Source organism: Mytilus galloprovincialis, chromosome 7 (genome assembly GCF_965363235.1).
Source record: "Mytilus galloprovincialis chromosome 7, xbMytGall1.hap1.1, whole genome shotgun sequence".
NCBI lineage: Eukaryota > Metazoa > Mollusca > Bivalvia > Mytilida > Mytilidae > Mytilus > Mytilus galloprovincialis.
The window spans coordinates 87,363,246-87,381,363 of record NC_134844.1 but is presented as its reverse complement, the minus strand read 5'-3'; the positions used below and the strand labels follow the sequence as shown (position 1 = coordinate 87,381,363).

General features: G+C 30.8%; 1 protein-coding gene across 1 annotated transcript; it reads left to right on the top strand.

The window, feature by feature from the left end:
• Positions 1 to 4,234: 4,234 nt before the first annotated feature.
• On the top strand, positions 4,235 to 18,091 carry LOC143083929 (uncharacterized). The gene is made up of 3 exons (XM_076260334.1): positions 4,235 to 4,322; positions 10,959 to 11,014; positions 15,130 to 18,091. The coding sequence occupies exon 3, from the start codon at positions 15,199 to 15,201 to the stop codon at positions 17,962 to 17,964; it is 2,766 nt and encodes a 921-aa protein (XP_076116449.1). The 5' UTR covers positions 4,235 to 4,322; positions 10,959 to 11,014; positions 15,130 to 15,198; the 3' UTR covers positions 17,965 to 18,091.
• The last annotated feature ends 27 nt before the right edge of the window (positions 18,092 to 18,118 follow it).

The window sequence follows — 18,118 nt, the reverse complement described above, 5'->3', positions numbered from 1 at the left end:
CAATAAATTGATTAATAACATTATGTGTTCATACATCAAATGGGATATTTGCGGAACTACTTTTCACATTCAATATAATTGAGGACTTCGTATTAGTGAACGGATCAATAGTTTTTGAATAAATACGTGTTCTGATATATGGGTCATTTAAAAAAATGTTGAATTTTTATACAGTAAAGTTGAGTAAAAGTTACCGATTTAAATCGCCTTTTCCCTTTTCGTTAGCAATTCAAAACAAACAATACGTATGGAACAACATATAAAAAGATGCAATTTTGATAATGTCATACATGAATATTTGAAAAAAAAATTATAGGTTGTGCAATATTTTTTCTCTCCTGTTACCTTGTTCAAAAGATATTTTAAGTTATTTTGCAAAGATTTCGATAAAATTTTAAGTTGTTTTTCATGGTCAATAAGATGGTTTACAAGAGTGAAAACTTCTTTATATTTTCATTCTGTGTAATGATAGATTATTTGTCAGTTTTCAACGTTGTACTTAAAAAAATGGTTCAGAGGTTAGAAAACCAGCAACGCTAGTCTAATATAGCAATTCACAATTTTCAGCATTTTTTTCTCTTCCAAGTTAACCCAACATATCAAGTCTTTCATCTCATGATGGTTTACTTTTGTCGTTTTGTTTTTGGTAACAGGAACGTACGTTAACGAAACATCACCATATACAGTTCTACCCTGTTACCCTTTTTGTCTATCCTGTTTCCGATAACAGTATTGCATTTTGTATAAATTATGCTAAATTGCAAAGATTTAAACGTTTTCAACTTATGATTTCAAATAACCAAACATTGCATTATGTATAAAATATTATGCCGTAATTATATACATTTTAAAGACGTTTTAGTCAAATATTGTCTATTTTGTTACTGTTACATGCATAGTGGAATCGATCGCAATAATACCACCTGTTTTAGTATTAACTGAACATCTAAGTGGAAATGTAAAAAGAAGTTTTCCAATCTGATCACGTTCTATTTCTAGCAAAACCGTATTTTTATCTACCCTGAAAGTCCAAATAGAACTGTATCGGTAGCTGTTATGCAAACGCATGTGACAGTCGGTAAAAGAGATTGGAAACAATTTACTCAGTGCTCTTCTTTTTCCACGACGAATTCAAAATAGACATAATTGTGTTTATTATTGATGTTCCGACTCATAAATCTTGCAATTTTTCATTTAAACACAAACAACAGCATTTTCCATGAAAAATTAAAAATTTTTAACATAGGTGTACTGAAAATTCGATATTTTTTTTTATGATCCTTTAATATAAAATACATGTCCACGTAAAAAGCTGGAGGGTCAATTTCCTATATGTTTTTAAATTTAATTCACACTAGTAAGGGAGCTATCATTTGATTTTTATGTGTTGGGGGGGGGGGGGGCTATGATGAAATTTTTTAAAAAGGCAGGATGACAATTAATGTAAAAAAAGTCAGGATAAACTGATAAAAAAAGGCAGGAGCGAATAGAGTGAAAAATAAAAAGGCAGGACAGAGATTGCAACTAAAAAAAATGTAATTGTTTTAAATAAGCTTTATTTAGAGTCGGTATAGTGTACACATAAACTTTGAGGTTTATTATTCTTATTTTGTCTGTTTGTTTGTTTGTTATTCAATTCGAAATTTCTTCTGAGACTATATATAACCCGAGAGCTTTAACACCGTTATAGTAGTCTCAGAATTCTTTAAACCTTTAAACACAAAATATAACCTGGGATCTTGACTCACTGTGTACTGACTTGGAGGAGTTTTGGCCAGGATAGACTACACAGAATACTGAAATTGAATGGATATGAACAAAATATGTATTTTTTTATCTTTATTTTATTGTTTTACAATAGACAATAGACAATATTTATTTGCACAAACACATTTACATTAAATGGTTATGGCATACAGTAATGATCGAGACAAAATAATGAAAATAATTAAATTAGAGTGACAGTGGTATTCACACGAAAAAAAGGGTGTCTTCCCGATTGTCCCACTTTTTGAAATTACAGGTAAAAAGGTAGTGAAATTTTGTGGGACAATCGGGAAGATGTTTGTGGGACAATTGGGAAGTTTAATTGTGGGACAATCGGGAATTGTTTTGATTGTGATTAATCAGTTTTTATAGTGTGAAGTAGGTAATTACAGGTAATTAATCATTTTCTTGTAAAATCTGAAAAAAAAGAACATAAAATAATTATTAAATATTTTATTTTGCACATATTAATATGAAATAACAGCAAACATAGAATATAATGTAAAGTGATAAAATCTAATATATCAAGCACTACTCATTTCTTCATTAATGTATGATATAGCTGTCTGTTTGCTTCAAACCCAGTACGTAGTGACGACATCTATGAAGAAAGTTGTTGGATTCAGTTGAATCTGGCGTTGGGTGCAAGCAGTCTTTAGTCTTCAGTAGTGATAAGAATCTGGTATAGATGTCCTTTGACTTCCCATGTAATAGTGCAAAAACCAGTGGGAACATCAATCAGTGCATGTCGAGTGTATAGCTGTTCAAAGATTGATGGACACGTGTAGAAAGTACCATCATCGAAGATTGAGTTGTTGTCGTTGTTTGCCATGTGTTGTAGGCGGTTGTCAGTGGCGAATACAAGTATCTTATCGTAGGTACCAGCATTGATTAGCAGAAATCTTTCAGCAGCTGTTGTTTGAGTCCACTCATCCTTGAGGTCAATGTTCAGTAGAGATGTTGGTAGATGTGGTTGACGATAAAGACTGGATTTTATAGAAGGGAAAGTTGTGAGCTGTTCAACCATCTGTTGAGTATCTTTATTCCATTCTGGTGTACGAAGCTTGGCTATTTCCTGTTTGTAGATTGCTGGTACATAAGTAGTCTCTGCTTTTCATCTTTTCTTTTTGTGTTGCAATACTTTGGTGGCCTCTAGTTTGGCTGGGTTTGGGGGATGATTGTGTACTAGGTTGCATCCAATTGGTATGTTGTTCAAGATGCAAATAGTTGAATTTATACTCTTTTTCAAATGTATGCATTATTTTAATTTTTAGAATTTAAACAAAAAATATTAAATCTATTTACTTTTTTTTTTTAAATGCATGCATTATTTTTATATCTATTTAGAATTTAAACCAAAATTTTTTTTTTTATAAATGTTGGTATTTGTATTATTCTATAAATAAAAGTAACATTTTAGATATGATTTTAAATACGAAAAGTTATATTATTTAATGAAAAGGGCATAAATTTCATAATTAAAAAAAAATATATCATATCTTTAACTAAATAAAATGGATATAATCCAAAAATAATACTTTGAAAAGGAAATAATCAATTCTTGTTATTTTAACAAAATAAACACAAAGTCTACTGTTTATTTAAGAACATTTCACTTAATAAAATAATGTGGGACAATCAGAACTTTTCATGTGGGACAATCAGAACTCTAAAATTTTAAAAAGTGGGACAATCGGGAATAAACCAAAAAAAGAATATAAATATGTACGTGTGTATCGACATTTAACGCATTATTAATGTTCATGAACAAAAAAGGGATACATATTAAAAAATATAAATTATACAGATGTTCGCAATAAAAAGACAATCCTTAATATACTTTATGGGGATTTTTAGTAATGAATGGCAAACTGCTATTTAAAAGTGTGGTCATATGCCTCAGTATTACATGTATAGCTGAATGCAATTTAACAAAATGAAATTAAGATTAAGATTTTTTATAAAGGTATCCCTCAATGATATTATATATTGCATGGACAGACTAAGAAGAAATAGTATATATATTCATCGTCAATTCCTTGCCTATTACAGGATAATCAAATGCGTTGATTTCTTTCAATGTTGGTATAACGCCCCCTTTCAATTGCTAGGGAATAGGCACTGGGTTTAAATTTACTGAAAACTGATCTGTTAGTTTTAAATTTACATATATACGGGGGCCTTTTTCCAAGTTGTTTTGAGTCTTTCAAAAGACATTTAGTTTTTTATATTAATGGAAAGAACAGTTCATAATTTGATAAACCTGGTCAAAGATTCTTTGTTGGATAGTATTTATATAATATTTTAAATTAATATGTGGTGTCGACTGGATTTTTTAATACAATTATCAAAGATTTGAAATAAAGACGCAACGACAATAATATGGGACGAGTTGTTAAAGGTCCGATTTTGTGGCGTAAAGAAATTATTCGGCCAATCAAAACGATTGTTTGTGAATAGATTAGAGTTCATAAAATAGGAGGGTCAAATCACAAAGAATACTTGAATGAGATCCCAAAGACATATGTACAAAAATGATATGATATGATTTTGTTGTAAGTGCTGAAAGTTGATTAAACAATAAATAGTATACGTACACCCTTAAAAAGTTTTGAAATTACAGAAACAGATGCTTTCATTAGTTCGAGAGATATAAAATTGAAATTCACTGTCTTTCTTATTATAAATTATACATAAACAAATGATCTGATAAACCAGTTGTGGTTGTGTCCCACAAAAAAAAGAGTAAAACCTTTAACTCATAATAGTGTACCGCCCAAGCTAACTATTTGAGGACATACTTCAATCTTCAATCTTTGTCGTGATGACAGAGTAATCTCTCTTGTAAATTATCTTCTCTTGTAAAATAATTATCACAAATGTAGTTTCTCCTTTGTACTTATATATTGTAGGTGGCGCTTTAAAAATATTATAGAATTATTGTATGAAGTGAAATAATTTTAAAAATGGTTTATTAGGTTATTGAAATGGCATGAAAAATTAAAAATATAAAAAATTTAAAGAAATTTGTATCAAATTATCCACTAAAACGGTTTGTTTCCTCTATGTACTCCGCTAATAGTTGATTGATATTTTCTGCATTTGGCAAATTGATTGTTAATAAATTGTCTAGATCTGTTGGAATTTGTCCTGTTATGAAGTATATTTGATGAAATAATTTGTCTCTGGCATCTGAATACAGGTCACATTCAAAAAGGTAGTGTTGTACATTTTCTTTTTGTTTGCAGTGATGACAGGTTTCCGAGTTGATGTGCTGGTTTATTATAAATTGGTATGCATTTAATTTAGAATAACCTGTTCGTAAACTGTTGATTATGTTGTACATTTTTTTTGACGGGAAGTCTTTTTTAACTTTATCTTTAACTTCAGGATGAAATCTGAAATAGTGACGTCCAGTATCACTATTTTCCCATCTGCGTTGCCATTTTTTTGTAACAGAATTTCTAGCTGCTTTTTTTACATCTTGTTTTGTAAACACTATGTTATCAACGGCTAGTGTTTCTGCTTCTTTAGCAGCTTCTTTTGCCAAGGAGTCTGCCTCGTCATTTCCTTTTATGTTGGCATGTCCTGGTGTCCAGTTTAAGTTTATTAAAAATCCATGTTCGTTTAAATTTTTTATTTTCCCTTTGATTTCGTTAATGGTTTGATGATAGCTGTCACTTTTCCAATTGAGAGTTAAGATACCTCAGGGATGATTCCACTATATAGTTTAGGGCTGCTTGGCGGCCCTGAAATCGGCTAGCGGCCCCAAAAAAATATTTGTGAATATAAATTCCCAATTTATGAAAATAAAATAAAAATCGGTATTTCCGAAAAAGTTTAGGACTTTATTCGTTATAGGTTGAAAAATATAGGCAAAGTATACTAGATGTATATGAAGTGTCCTATATTTTGACTTAAGTGGACGATTTGATTATGTCATAGATATCTATGATTATGTCAACATGTGGTAAACAATTTAAACAGCCTGATTCAATTGATTAAAATGTTATGGGATTATTTATTTGATCTCGTAAAAGTAGATCGCCCAGCAGGTTGATTAAACACATGTTTGTCAAAATTGGGGTGTGAAAGCAGATCTCGGCTAAGAGCAAATTCAAATTTTGATATATTGATAAATCCATTCTAATGGGCGCCGATCTCGTTCAAGCAGTTCGCCCAGAAGAGCTGCATGGTTATATAATTTGATGAAAATAAATTATTTTATATTTTGCTCTATTTCATCAAATGACAAAAGTTAGAGCGTTTTGGAAAAATAATGTTGACGATTAGACCATTCATGAAATACGATATGTCACCAGTTAATATGGAACTGTTTATAAAGTTATGAAATGCTCCTGTCTTCTTCTTTAGAATACCATCAACTTTTTGAGAATTACTTTCCGGTGCATGCATAAATCGTTTCAAGTTAGTTTCAAATATTCTTTTATTTATTTATGAAATCTACAATTTTTCCAAATAATTTTAAAGTTCACCGGTCAATTGCTTTAAATATCTTATCTATTAAGTAAATAAACTTTTGTAATTGTCTTTCTGAATACGACAATGGACCAGTTCAATTTTAAATCCATTTTAATCAAGGTAAACTTATAAAGATGACCTGTTGAAAAAAATACCAAATAGATGATTTTTTTTCATTGGTTTATATGGCAAGCCATTTTTCTATTTAATTTAATTTCAAGATATCTTATACACTTTATAAGATATCTTGTATAGTTTATAAGATATTATATGAAATATCTTACAGATTAAATTAGATATCTTATAAAGTTTATGAAATTTAATTTTTTTTAAATAATTTCATAAAATATAAGAGATATCTTATAATTTATATAACATATCTTATAGATTATATAAGATATCTTATAAACTATATGAGATATCTTATTATCTATATAAGATATTTTATAAACTATATGTATTGTTTATAAGAAATCTTATATGAAAGATATCTTAATTACTTTAGGAGATATCTTTAAAAGTATATGATATATCTTATAAAATTTAAAATATAAGATATCTTATATAATTTTCTTTATAAGATATCCCATAAACTATATCTTAGAAACTATATGAGATGTCTTATCAACTGTATAAGATATCTTGAAAATTATAAAAGATATCTTGTAAATTATAAAAGATATCTTGTAAATTAGATATTTATAAGATATCTCATATATACTTTCAGAGATCTCTAATAAACTTATGAGATATTTTATATAATATATAAGATATCTCATATAATATATAAGACATCTTATGTAAATGGAAACTATAGAAGATATGTTATATATTAAATGGGATATCTTATATATTACACGATATATCTTGACATTTGATTAAATAGTAAAACGGCTTGCCATAGATTTATGTTAGCTGGTATATATGTTTATGTATATGTAATATGCTTAGGTTACTTCGAAGTAAGGCGTCAAAGAAAAAAAAATATAATAGCCTTTCAAGACGTCATAATTATTTGGACTAGTGCATCATGTGCAATGATATTCATGTAATACCACTTCCCTGGTCCCAATCCAATAATTTTCAAGTAATCTGGTGATCATATCTATGAGGTAAGACTCATGTATATCATAATCAGTAGCCCATCCATAATTATTCAAAATGTTACAACTTCTTAAATCAGTGTAGTCTAAAAGGTTAAACTTAATATACATTTTCCGTTTTTACAAGAAAATGATATGATTTCGTCTTAGATTGTATGCATAAAAAATTCCCAATTGGGATTAAAATTCCCAATTTGATGTTCAAGGGACCCATTTGAAAACACCTGGAATCATCCCTGTACCTAATGCTGTCCGAAAATAAAGTTAAAGTATTAATTTGCTCTTTTGAAAAAGATTCTACATGTATGTAATCCAGAACCATTTTTATTGCTATAAGTTCAGCTAGCAAGATTGATCCTTTGTTAGAGACAGGTCTTTTTAATTTTTCTTCTTTATCATTAATGTAAATTATAGCTCCTGCATACAGCTAAACAGATTGTTTACCAAACGTCAATAGGTCAACTGGAGCCAAAATGAGGTCATGTAGTAAAAATCCTAAAACATATTTTGTCAGTGTTTTTGTTTAGTTAACCTGAAAATCGTGCCAAGCTATCATTTTGTTTGAGTCTGTCTTTGGTCGAATAAGAAGTTTCTAAAAGTGTTGTCATTGCCTACGGCCCCATTATAAAATTTTGTTTGAGCCATTTGATCATCACCAAACACTGTGGTACCAGTAGTGGATCCAGCCATTTTAAAAGGGGGGTTCCCAACCCATGACAAATGGGGGGGGTCCAACTATATGTGCCCATTTAAATGCATTGATTGGCCAAAAAAAAAGGAAGAAGCCAATCTAACCATATCATACTAACACATATTTCATTTTTTTAAATATTTGACTTACATTCTTCAATCTATGAACATGATGAAGAATATTTATACATGTACAGTGGAGTCCTGCATGGTGACTGAGCTGAGGCTGAGCCAGTGATGTTGCACATTTTCTGATTTCCTTATATTGGCCAATATAAAACAAATAGAATCTTTTTTGTAATTGTTTAAGTATTCTGAAGGGACCAAAAAAATTGATAAGTTCAAGAGCATGAAGAGTAAATTTATACAATCTGGTGATTAACTACAATATTTAGGCAATTTCCGTTAAAAAAATTACATCATCAGATAAAATTTGTTTCAATCAAGTAAAATTTTAATCAGATTGAAATAATTTTTGCTCTGCAACCTTGGCAATACATGTATATATATATATATGTTTGGTTCAAATTCAACTGAATTTTGTACTATAAATTTTTTCCTTTATTCAAAATTATCAATTTTTAGAAGGCATGCACGAAATCCCCCAACATTTGAAAAAATGTCTAAACAAGGAGTTTCCTAATTTTGGACACACGCTTACTTAACTCAAAATCTTATGGGTAAAACCATGCATACAAACACAAGATTTCACCAAAAAAAAGTATGTAATGAATTTGTTCAGTGGCACACAATATTATCCGATTATTGGTTTTATCATGTTTATCCGTTTAATTAAGTAAGGTCATAATTCTTATCTGCACGGATGCACTGGACTGCACCGTATATAAGTATATACAGGAATTACATGTATAAACAAAGGAGAAGGTCTTGTAAGGGCTTACATTTTTATTTTTTTGTATTTTGGCCAAAAAGTTGAAGAAGGATGAAAGATTTTTGACATGTTTTAAATCCTGAAGTGTCTACTTCATTCGATTCAATTGGTTATTATGAAAGATTTGGACTGACTTAGTCAATAAAAACGCTCAAATTCAAGCTTGAAATAAGAAAAATTCATTACACATGCCATTTTACCACAACTTTAGATATTTTTTGTGAAAAATGGAAGTGGTCCCATTCATTTTCACCCTGAACATTTATATATGTAGTAGATTATTATTGAAAACAAAATATATTTAAATATTAAGACTGAACACAAGTGGGGCCTCATTCGTTTTAGGCAAAAACAGTCTTAAATTTAACACAAATGTTTAAATTGAGTTGTCTCTCTTTAATCATGTTAATAAAACAGTTTGAACCAAATATTTGTACATGTACAATTTACATTATCATGATAATGTTGTAAGCAAATTTGTTTTCATCTGATATCAATGTATTTATTATAAAAGTTTTACTTGGTCAATAAAATTATTTTCAGTACATATTTTATTTTTAAACAAATGACAAAGGAATATATAGGAAATAAGTACATGAATATGTGGTATGATTGCCAATGAGACAACTTTCCACTGGAAACTAAATGACATAGGAGCTAACAACTATAGGTTGCCTTCAACAGGGAGAAAAACCCATACTGCATAGTCAGCTATAAAAGGCCCTGAAACGACATGTAAAACAATACAAATGATAAAAACTAACAGCCTGATATTTTGTTTATGTAAAATACTATGAACGGAAAGAAAATTGATTAACAGCAACAAACAACAACCACTGAATGCCATTTGTGTATAATGAGCCACTTACATTGTAATTAACAAGCTTTACGAGAATGTGAAAATGTATTCATATTGTAGTCAGCCATTTATACAGTTTTTTTTATACAAGTCTATATACATGTAGATTGTATTGAAAGTAACACAAGTACTTATGTTAACAATTATAAATATGATAAATCAGGTGTGGAGTCTACACGTACTGATTAGGTATAGATCCAAGATTTTGAAATAGGGGGACCCTCTGGCAAGTCAATGTTGGAATGATACTTGTAAAAAAATTATGTACAGATTATAACATGCCCTTTTCCATATTGGCCCTGGTATCATCCCGAGACTCCCATATCGGCCTTGAGGCTTTGATACCAGGGCCAATATGGAAAAGACATGTTATAATCTATTTATCACATATTTAAGTTTTGCAGAGAGGAGAAAAAAGTTCAATTACAACACCGTCATTGTTCGCCGTTGTCGTTAAGGACGCAATGACGTCACGTCATTTGGAATCAGGGCACAATATCAATATACTCTTTTTTTGCCCTGGGCAATTTTGAGGTTATAGCATTTGCATTTTTCGTAAAGTTGCTAAATATTCTAAAACAGTTGTCCTCCCACATTATATTTACTTCCAATATTTTCAATTTTAGTGTTCATAATTCAATTATTTTACTGAGTGATCGACATGCTAAATACAAGAGATTATAAGATTCAATTAGCGTGAATTTCTTAAATCAATAAAATATAAAAGTGTTTTTTTTTTTTTCAATTACAGTTAAACTTTTTTTATATCAATTTGAGAATTAAGTTATATTGATCTGTTATATGCATCTAAATAACTTTGCCAACTTCTGAATATAAGTCAGACCGTATGAGTATTTTGAAAAAGTACGCATACGGTCCAGACCGTACGCGTACGGTCCAAATACTCATACGGTCTGGAACATATACATTACAATGTATCATATATGAACCTCCATAATGGGGAGGCAACAGTTGTTTGTCTTTTAGTCTTCTTTCGTTTTTTTGGCCATGGTGTTGTCAGTTTATTTTTCAACTTATGAGTTTAAAAATATCTTCGGTATCTTTTAAACATGTTTGAAATCGGAACAAACTTTTTGAATGTATTTTGTATTCATACAACATGTACAATGTTTAATGACTTGTGTATACTTTTTCTGTTTTTTAGATGAATACACGATGGAGGGTGTACATTATAAAAGATCTAGACAGACATGAACCATGGTAAACCAAAATAATAAAATAAAAGATAAATATATAAAGGTCCGCATACACTATTTTTTTCATGTCCTTGCCTTTTTTACTCTGTAGCTGATTACTATACTATGAACATGATGAATAAAGAATTATATGAATCTGGAATAATTCAGAATTTTGGCACTTGTTTCAAATTTTTGATTAAACATGTTAAAACTAACCCAAACTAAATAGGGTTAGCCATGTGTGCTTACTAGCTTAATTTCACTTTCACTGATCTTTTAGTGTAAACTAACTTACTCCCCCCTTAGCCATGCACTCATGATTAACCCTACATTTGTACTTAGTTGGGTAAGTTTTAATCTGATCTTTCTTAAAAATTTTCCAGAATTCCAAAACATTCCTAATTCAAATAATTCCTTGTTTATATTTTTCTCATTGTTGAAAAAAGTCCCATAAAATCTAACTTGAGGGAAACTACAAAATCACAATTTTAAAATTCCTATTTGAGATTTGCATTGAAATGGGAGATAACTCTGCAAAAAAGGCAGAAATATCAATAATATTTGATACAAAATTATAACTTTACCATTTGTTTACTGCTTCTATTCAACAGAATTTATTGATATTTTTAGCCTTCTTTAGAGTATAACAAACAACTTTAAAGGGTTTTTTCATACCTTTTATCAAGCTACAACTTAGATTTCATAATTCATTCGTTGACCATTGTCAGCATGTCAAGGTATATAATCTCAAATTTAATAAAGCTTATTAAGCATATATACTTCTTTTTGTATATTTTTTGCTGAACAAATATAATTTACAGATATAAGCTATACCAAATATCATATTATTTTTTCAAAATAGTCACAAAGCCATCAATTTGTTATTTCTTTAATGAAAAATGTGCAAATTTTTATTTTAACCTTTAACTTCGGTTTTTCACATTTCATGAGCAGAAGATTATATAATATAGTCAAACTCGAACTTATAACCCCATCAAAGTATCATTCATTAGTGATTACATGTACATGAATTTAAAGAAAATCAACCAAAAGCTGACAAAAAAGACTCATTTTTGTGGAGTTATCTCCCTTTCCAATGTTAATTTTCATAAGAAATTAAAAATGCTGATTTTGAGTTTTCCTCAAGTTAGATTTTATGGGACTTTTTTCTCTGTATATTTGGGGTTTAATGCTATAGATTAGAACTAAAACAAGTTCTGTTGCAATTAGTTTGAAGTTTGACTAGAGTATAATTATATATAAGGCCACACCAATTTAATTCCTTGTTCGACGGACCCGCCCGCACCTATTTTTTTCAAAGTAGAATTTTTTTATTTTTTTTATATTCCCGTTTCCCGCATCCGGAAATGTAATCGTGTCCATTTCCCTCACCGTTTTTTTTTGTAAAAATTATAAACAGATATTTGCACTTGTTTTTATAATCATAATCTAACCTGTATTTATAACGATTTTAAACATATAAGCACCCAAGTACACTGTGTCAATGTCTGTGATAATATTTGATTCAGCATGAAACCCATTTATCCCAAATGGGAGTGCTCCGATCATATAAATAGAAAACAGAAGAAAATACCTGTACAGAACAAAACATTGGTTTCCTTCCCCCTTACTTACATTCCCTATCAAAATATGTTCGAACGTTGTTAGTAATAAACTTCAAAGAACTTCGGAAAGAAATGCCTTCAACTGCAATATGCTGGCGATACAAAACTATCCATACCCCCTGCATGTTTATGCACCTGTCTGATTGATTCAGGGGCCTGTCGTTCAGCAGTTAGATTTCGTTGGTTGATGTTCATAAATATTATTTGGCATTTTCCCGTTTGTATACAATATATAAATTAGATCGTTGGTTTTCCTGTTCGAATTGTGTACACTTATAATCAGTTTGGGGTCCCTTATAGCTTGCTGTTTGGTCTGGGTCAAAGCCCTGCCGTACGTACTATGACCTGTATTTGCTATTATCCCTCAGACAGAGCACACACATATGGCCTGGGTTATTTTACTGTTGTAAAAAAAAGAAAAAATAGAAATACCAAGGATTTGCATAGTGTTACTATACAAATCCTTTGAAGAACTTAAAAAAATTTACTTAAAAAGAGAAGAAATACATCATATTTTAAACAACATTACTATTCTTAAAGAGGGGTCCACTTATTATGAATAATATTAAAGTAAATGTGTTAACATGGCCTAAGTCAAGGGATATTACAAAATTCTTGGGCATGTTTTTACCATTTAATACCAGATAGATATATAGTTCTTTGGGAAAATATGAGCTCTTTTGTACTAAAAAGTTTTATTTACAAAAAAATATATTGCAACTTATATTGACCCCTCATAAAAAGGATATTTATAAAATTGAGGGGTTGTTCCCAACCTGATTATGACTTGGATGGAGAATTGTCTCATTAATTGGCACACATACACATACGAAATTTAATTATTCAATTATTTATTGGTGAACAGGGAAAAATACTTCATAAATTAAAGAAATGCCAAAGTACAAGTGATAAATCAAGTTTTAATATTGTGAAAACCTACTATTTTATGTTTACAAAAAAAAAATATAATCGCTCGCCTTTACTTTTGAAGCTTCGCCTCAAAAATTTGCAAAATAAATATTTTTTTATTAAAATTTTCAAATCGCTCGCTCGCCCCAATTTTTGGAGTCCAAAAATCCGTAGAACAAGAAATTTAATTGGTGTGGCCTAAATATTAAACATTTTAAATAACCAATATTTAGCAAAAACTGTAAAAATTTGGTTTACAAGACACTACATCCCTAATAGGTACATATACAATGAACATGTGTTTACAAATCAAGACAGCTCAAATGATAAACTATTTTGTTTTATGCCCCACCTACAATAGTAGAGGGGCATTATGTTTTCTGGTCTGTGTGTCCGTTCGTTCATCCATCCGTCTGTCCCGCTTTAGGTTAAAGTTTTTGGTTAAGGTAAAAGTGTAGTTTTTGATGAAGCTGAAGTCCAATCAACTTGAAACTTAGTACACTTGTTGCCTATGATTAGGATCTTTCTTATTTTAAGACCAAATTAAACTTTTGACCCCAATTTCAAGGTCCGCTGAACATAGAAAATGAAAGTGCAAGTTTCAGGTTAAAGCTTTTGGTCAAGGTAGTTTTTGATGAAGCTGAAGTCCAATCAACTTGAAACTTAGTACACATGTTGCTTATGACATGATCTTTCTAATTTTTTTAATGCTAAATTAGATTATGTACCCAATTTCACGGTCCATTGAACATGGAAAATGATAGTGCAAGTGGGGCATCCGTGTACTTTGGACACATTCTTGTTTATATATGTCTTATACACAAAAGAATAAACCTAAGCATAAACATAATATAAAACATTCAGTAACAACATATGTCAATAGAAAATGTCAAGGTCTATCGCATGCTCAAACTCAAGCTCCAGAAATACTCAGTTGTTTTGTCCATGATATACATGGTACCTGATACCTGTAAGAATAATTTTTATAAAAACATCAGTAATTAATTAAATTCATTAGGTATGATAGCTTAAACAAATATCAAGAGTAACTGCCTCAGGTGAAAAATCCTTGCCATCTTTGATGTTTTGACACATGCATTACTTTTATACACATGTATGTAATTAGTGAAAGTAAACATGGCAAAGTAAGGCTAACTCACAATTGACTAAATTGTGTAAAAATACATATGTACACATTTGACACAATTGGTACCATCAAAGCTTGAAGACAGAATATGCTTATACATATTTACTTACATTGTATCTAACCTCCTATACATTTCTAGGAATATAATTGGTTAAAAGCAACTGTTTTTATGCCCCACCTACGATAGTAGAGGGGCATTATGTTTTCTGGTCTGTGCGTCCGTTCGTCCGTCTGTCCCGCTTCAGGTTAAAGTTTTTGGTCGAGGTAGTTTTTGATGAAGTTGAAGTCCAATTGACTTCAAACTTGGTACACATGTTCCCTATGATATGATCTTTCTAATTTTAATGCCAAATTAGACATTTTACCCCAATTTCACAGTCCACTGAACATAGAAAATGATAGTGCGAGTGGGGCATTCGTGTACTGAGGACACATTCTTGTTTTTTCTATTTTCAGCTTGATTCCACAGCAGGATTTCGAAAGGACACCAAATAAAGAAGTCCTGCATAATACGAAGAATTTCCAATGGAAAGTAAAAAGGATAATGGACTCAGTATTTATATCAAAACAGAACCAAATGACCATGGCGACTACTTACCAGAAAATAGAACGGAAAATTTTCCATGTTCGAGTTATCATGGTTATGCTGAAAAGAATAGATTTAATATAGGTAAAAGACCAGAACATTATGAATATGATGCCTATAAGGCTAAATATGCATCTGAAAATAACACGATTTATGCTGAATATAATAGACCAAATTTAATACGAAACAATGAACCTGAATATGATGGTTTTCAACTTGAAAATAGTTCAGAAACTAACACAGATAAAAATAATAGGGAAAAAAACAGACTTGCTATAAATAGACCGAAAAGTCCAAATGAATATGATGCCTTCTTGTCTAAAATTAGATCAAAAGCTGACGAATTTATGCACTACTCTGAAAATCTCAGAACAGATTCTAGTGTAAGACTTAATGAATATGAACAGAATCAATCTAAAAATAGATCTGAAGATGTTGCCATTGACTACAGTCTGGTACAAGAAATAAAAAAGGAACCAGTTGATGATGACCATTGCCTTTCTGAAGCAGAAATCAAAGATGCTATGTACATGCATCAAAATTTACAAATAAACCAAGAAAAACCTAATCAGAGTCGAATTTTCGTTGAAAACACTGAAAATGGAACTCAACTTAGTTTAAACTCTAATACCAAAGATAACCCTGATCTTGTGAGAAACACAGCATATAAAGATGAAATGATGCACATCACCGATAATTCTAGAGAGGCTGATTTAGATTTAAACAAAGAGATATGCAAAGCAGTTGAAAGAGAAATTCGTGAAAATACTGGTTTATTAAACAAGGAAAAACAAGCACCGCAAATCTCTAATACAGATATGACACAGATAAGGGATAAATTTGTAGGTCAAGGAAATGAATCCAAAGATGATAAAAATTGTGAACCTATTGATAAACCAGGATTAAGAAATTCTGACAATACCTTGAAGTATTATGCCAGGACGTGTACAGACATAATCAATGCATCAATAGCAGGTATTATAAACTCTGAGGCTACGAAAAAGTGTGAAGTTGGGGGAGTGAAAAACAAAAGAAAAAGAAGAAGTCCAAAGTTCAATTCAAATTCAAATACAAATTCAGATGAACATTTAAAAAGCAGTGAAACGTTCGAGGAAAGTATGTATATAATAAACAGTTCGTCACCAGTGTTTTCGAACACAGCTGATCAGACGAATGTAAGTGCAGAGACTAAATCAGCTAAAGGAAAATCACCATGGATTTGTCAAACTTGTGGTAAAGAATTTTTGCATTTCTCACGTTTAAAGACACACACGAGAACGCATACTGGCGAAAAACCATTCATCTGTGGAACATGTGGTAAGAGCTATGCCAGTGCAGCGAGCCTGGCCAATCATGTGAGAGTCCATACGGGTGAAGAATTCACTTGTAGTACCTGTGGGAAAACCTTTGTAAACCCAGCAAATCTAAAGTTGCATATTCGAACGCACTCAGGAGAAAAACCATACATCTGTGCTACGTGTGGCAAAGCATTTGCTCAGTTGGTACATCTACGATTACATGATAGAACCCATACTGGTGAAAAACCGTTCATCTGTCAAATATGTGGCGTAGGATTCAGTCAAGCATCAAATCTGAGGTACCACAAGCAGACGCACACTGATGAAAAACAATATCACTGTAATATTTGTGGAAAAGGATTTAATCGACCTGATTATCTTAAAGATCATGAGCAAACACATTCAGGTGATAAAACTCATGTCTGTGACATTTGTGAAAGAGGGTTTAGTAGGCTTAAAGATTTTCAGGCGCATCTTCGAACGCATACAGGTGAAAAACCATATATTTGTCACATATGCGGAATTGGCTTTTGTCAGTCAGGAAATCTTGCATCTCATGTTAGAACGCACAGTGGTGAAAGACCATACCCTTGTACTACATGTGGACGAGAATTCAATCGCTGGTCAAATCTTAAGTCACATGTTCAAACCCACAATGAAGAAAAACGATTCAGTTGTGAAATATGTGGAAAAGGATTTAATCGACAAGATCGACTGAAGAAACATGGTAGAATACATACGAGGGATGGAAGTTTTAAATCTTTGGAGGGTATGGATATGACGGAGGATGATGTTAAATCGGACGCACCTATGGAAAATGAAGATCTAGAAGAACCTGAATCTCACCTGAGAAATAATAAAAAGTGTCCAGTAGACATGGACAGTGAACAAGAAGTGGGAGAAAGTCTGGAAAATGTCAAAAGATATGAAGGGAATTTGGAAAAGGGAGGCAAATTAACAGTAAAACTTTGGAAAAACCAAGAATTTTCTAAAAATTGTAAAGATGTTCAAAGATCAACAGTTTTAAATAATGAAAAATCTATAGAAAACATGATAAACATTAACAAAGAACACGAATTTGGAGAAAATTGGGAAATGAATCAAAGATCTGAAGTAAATATGGGATATAATCAAAATTCTACAGTGGACATGACAAAAGACAATAAACATGATCAACCTAAAAATTATAAAAATATTGAAAAATCTGTGATGAACGTGATAAACAATGAGAAACCGGCTGAACATTTTGAGAAAAATGAAAAATCTCAAATAAACATGGACAATTCTGGAATATCTTTTGAAACCTTGAAAAATGAAAACAAAACACCATGTGGTAGTAATAATGAGAATTCTGATGGACAGGATGAAACGGAAGTTAATTTTATGGAACATGATGGAAAATTATAAGTTTTAGTGTTTCAGTGTGTACAATGTATATATATCTAGCCTTAGAATAACCATATTAGTTAGAAAATAACAATATTTGTAATTGTAAAAGAGGTTGCTGGAGTGCAGGATTTTCAATTAATAAACCTTTTAGAAATGTTTAGTGTCATGACTT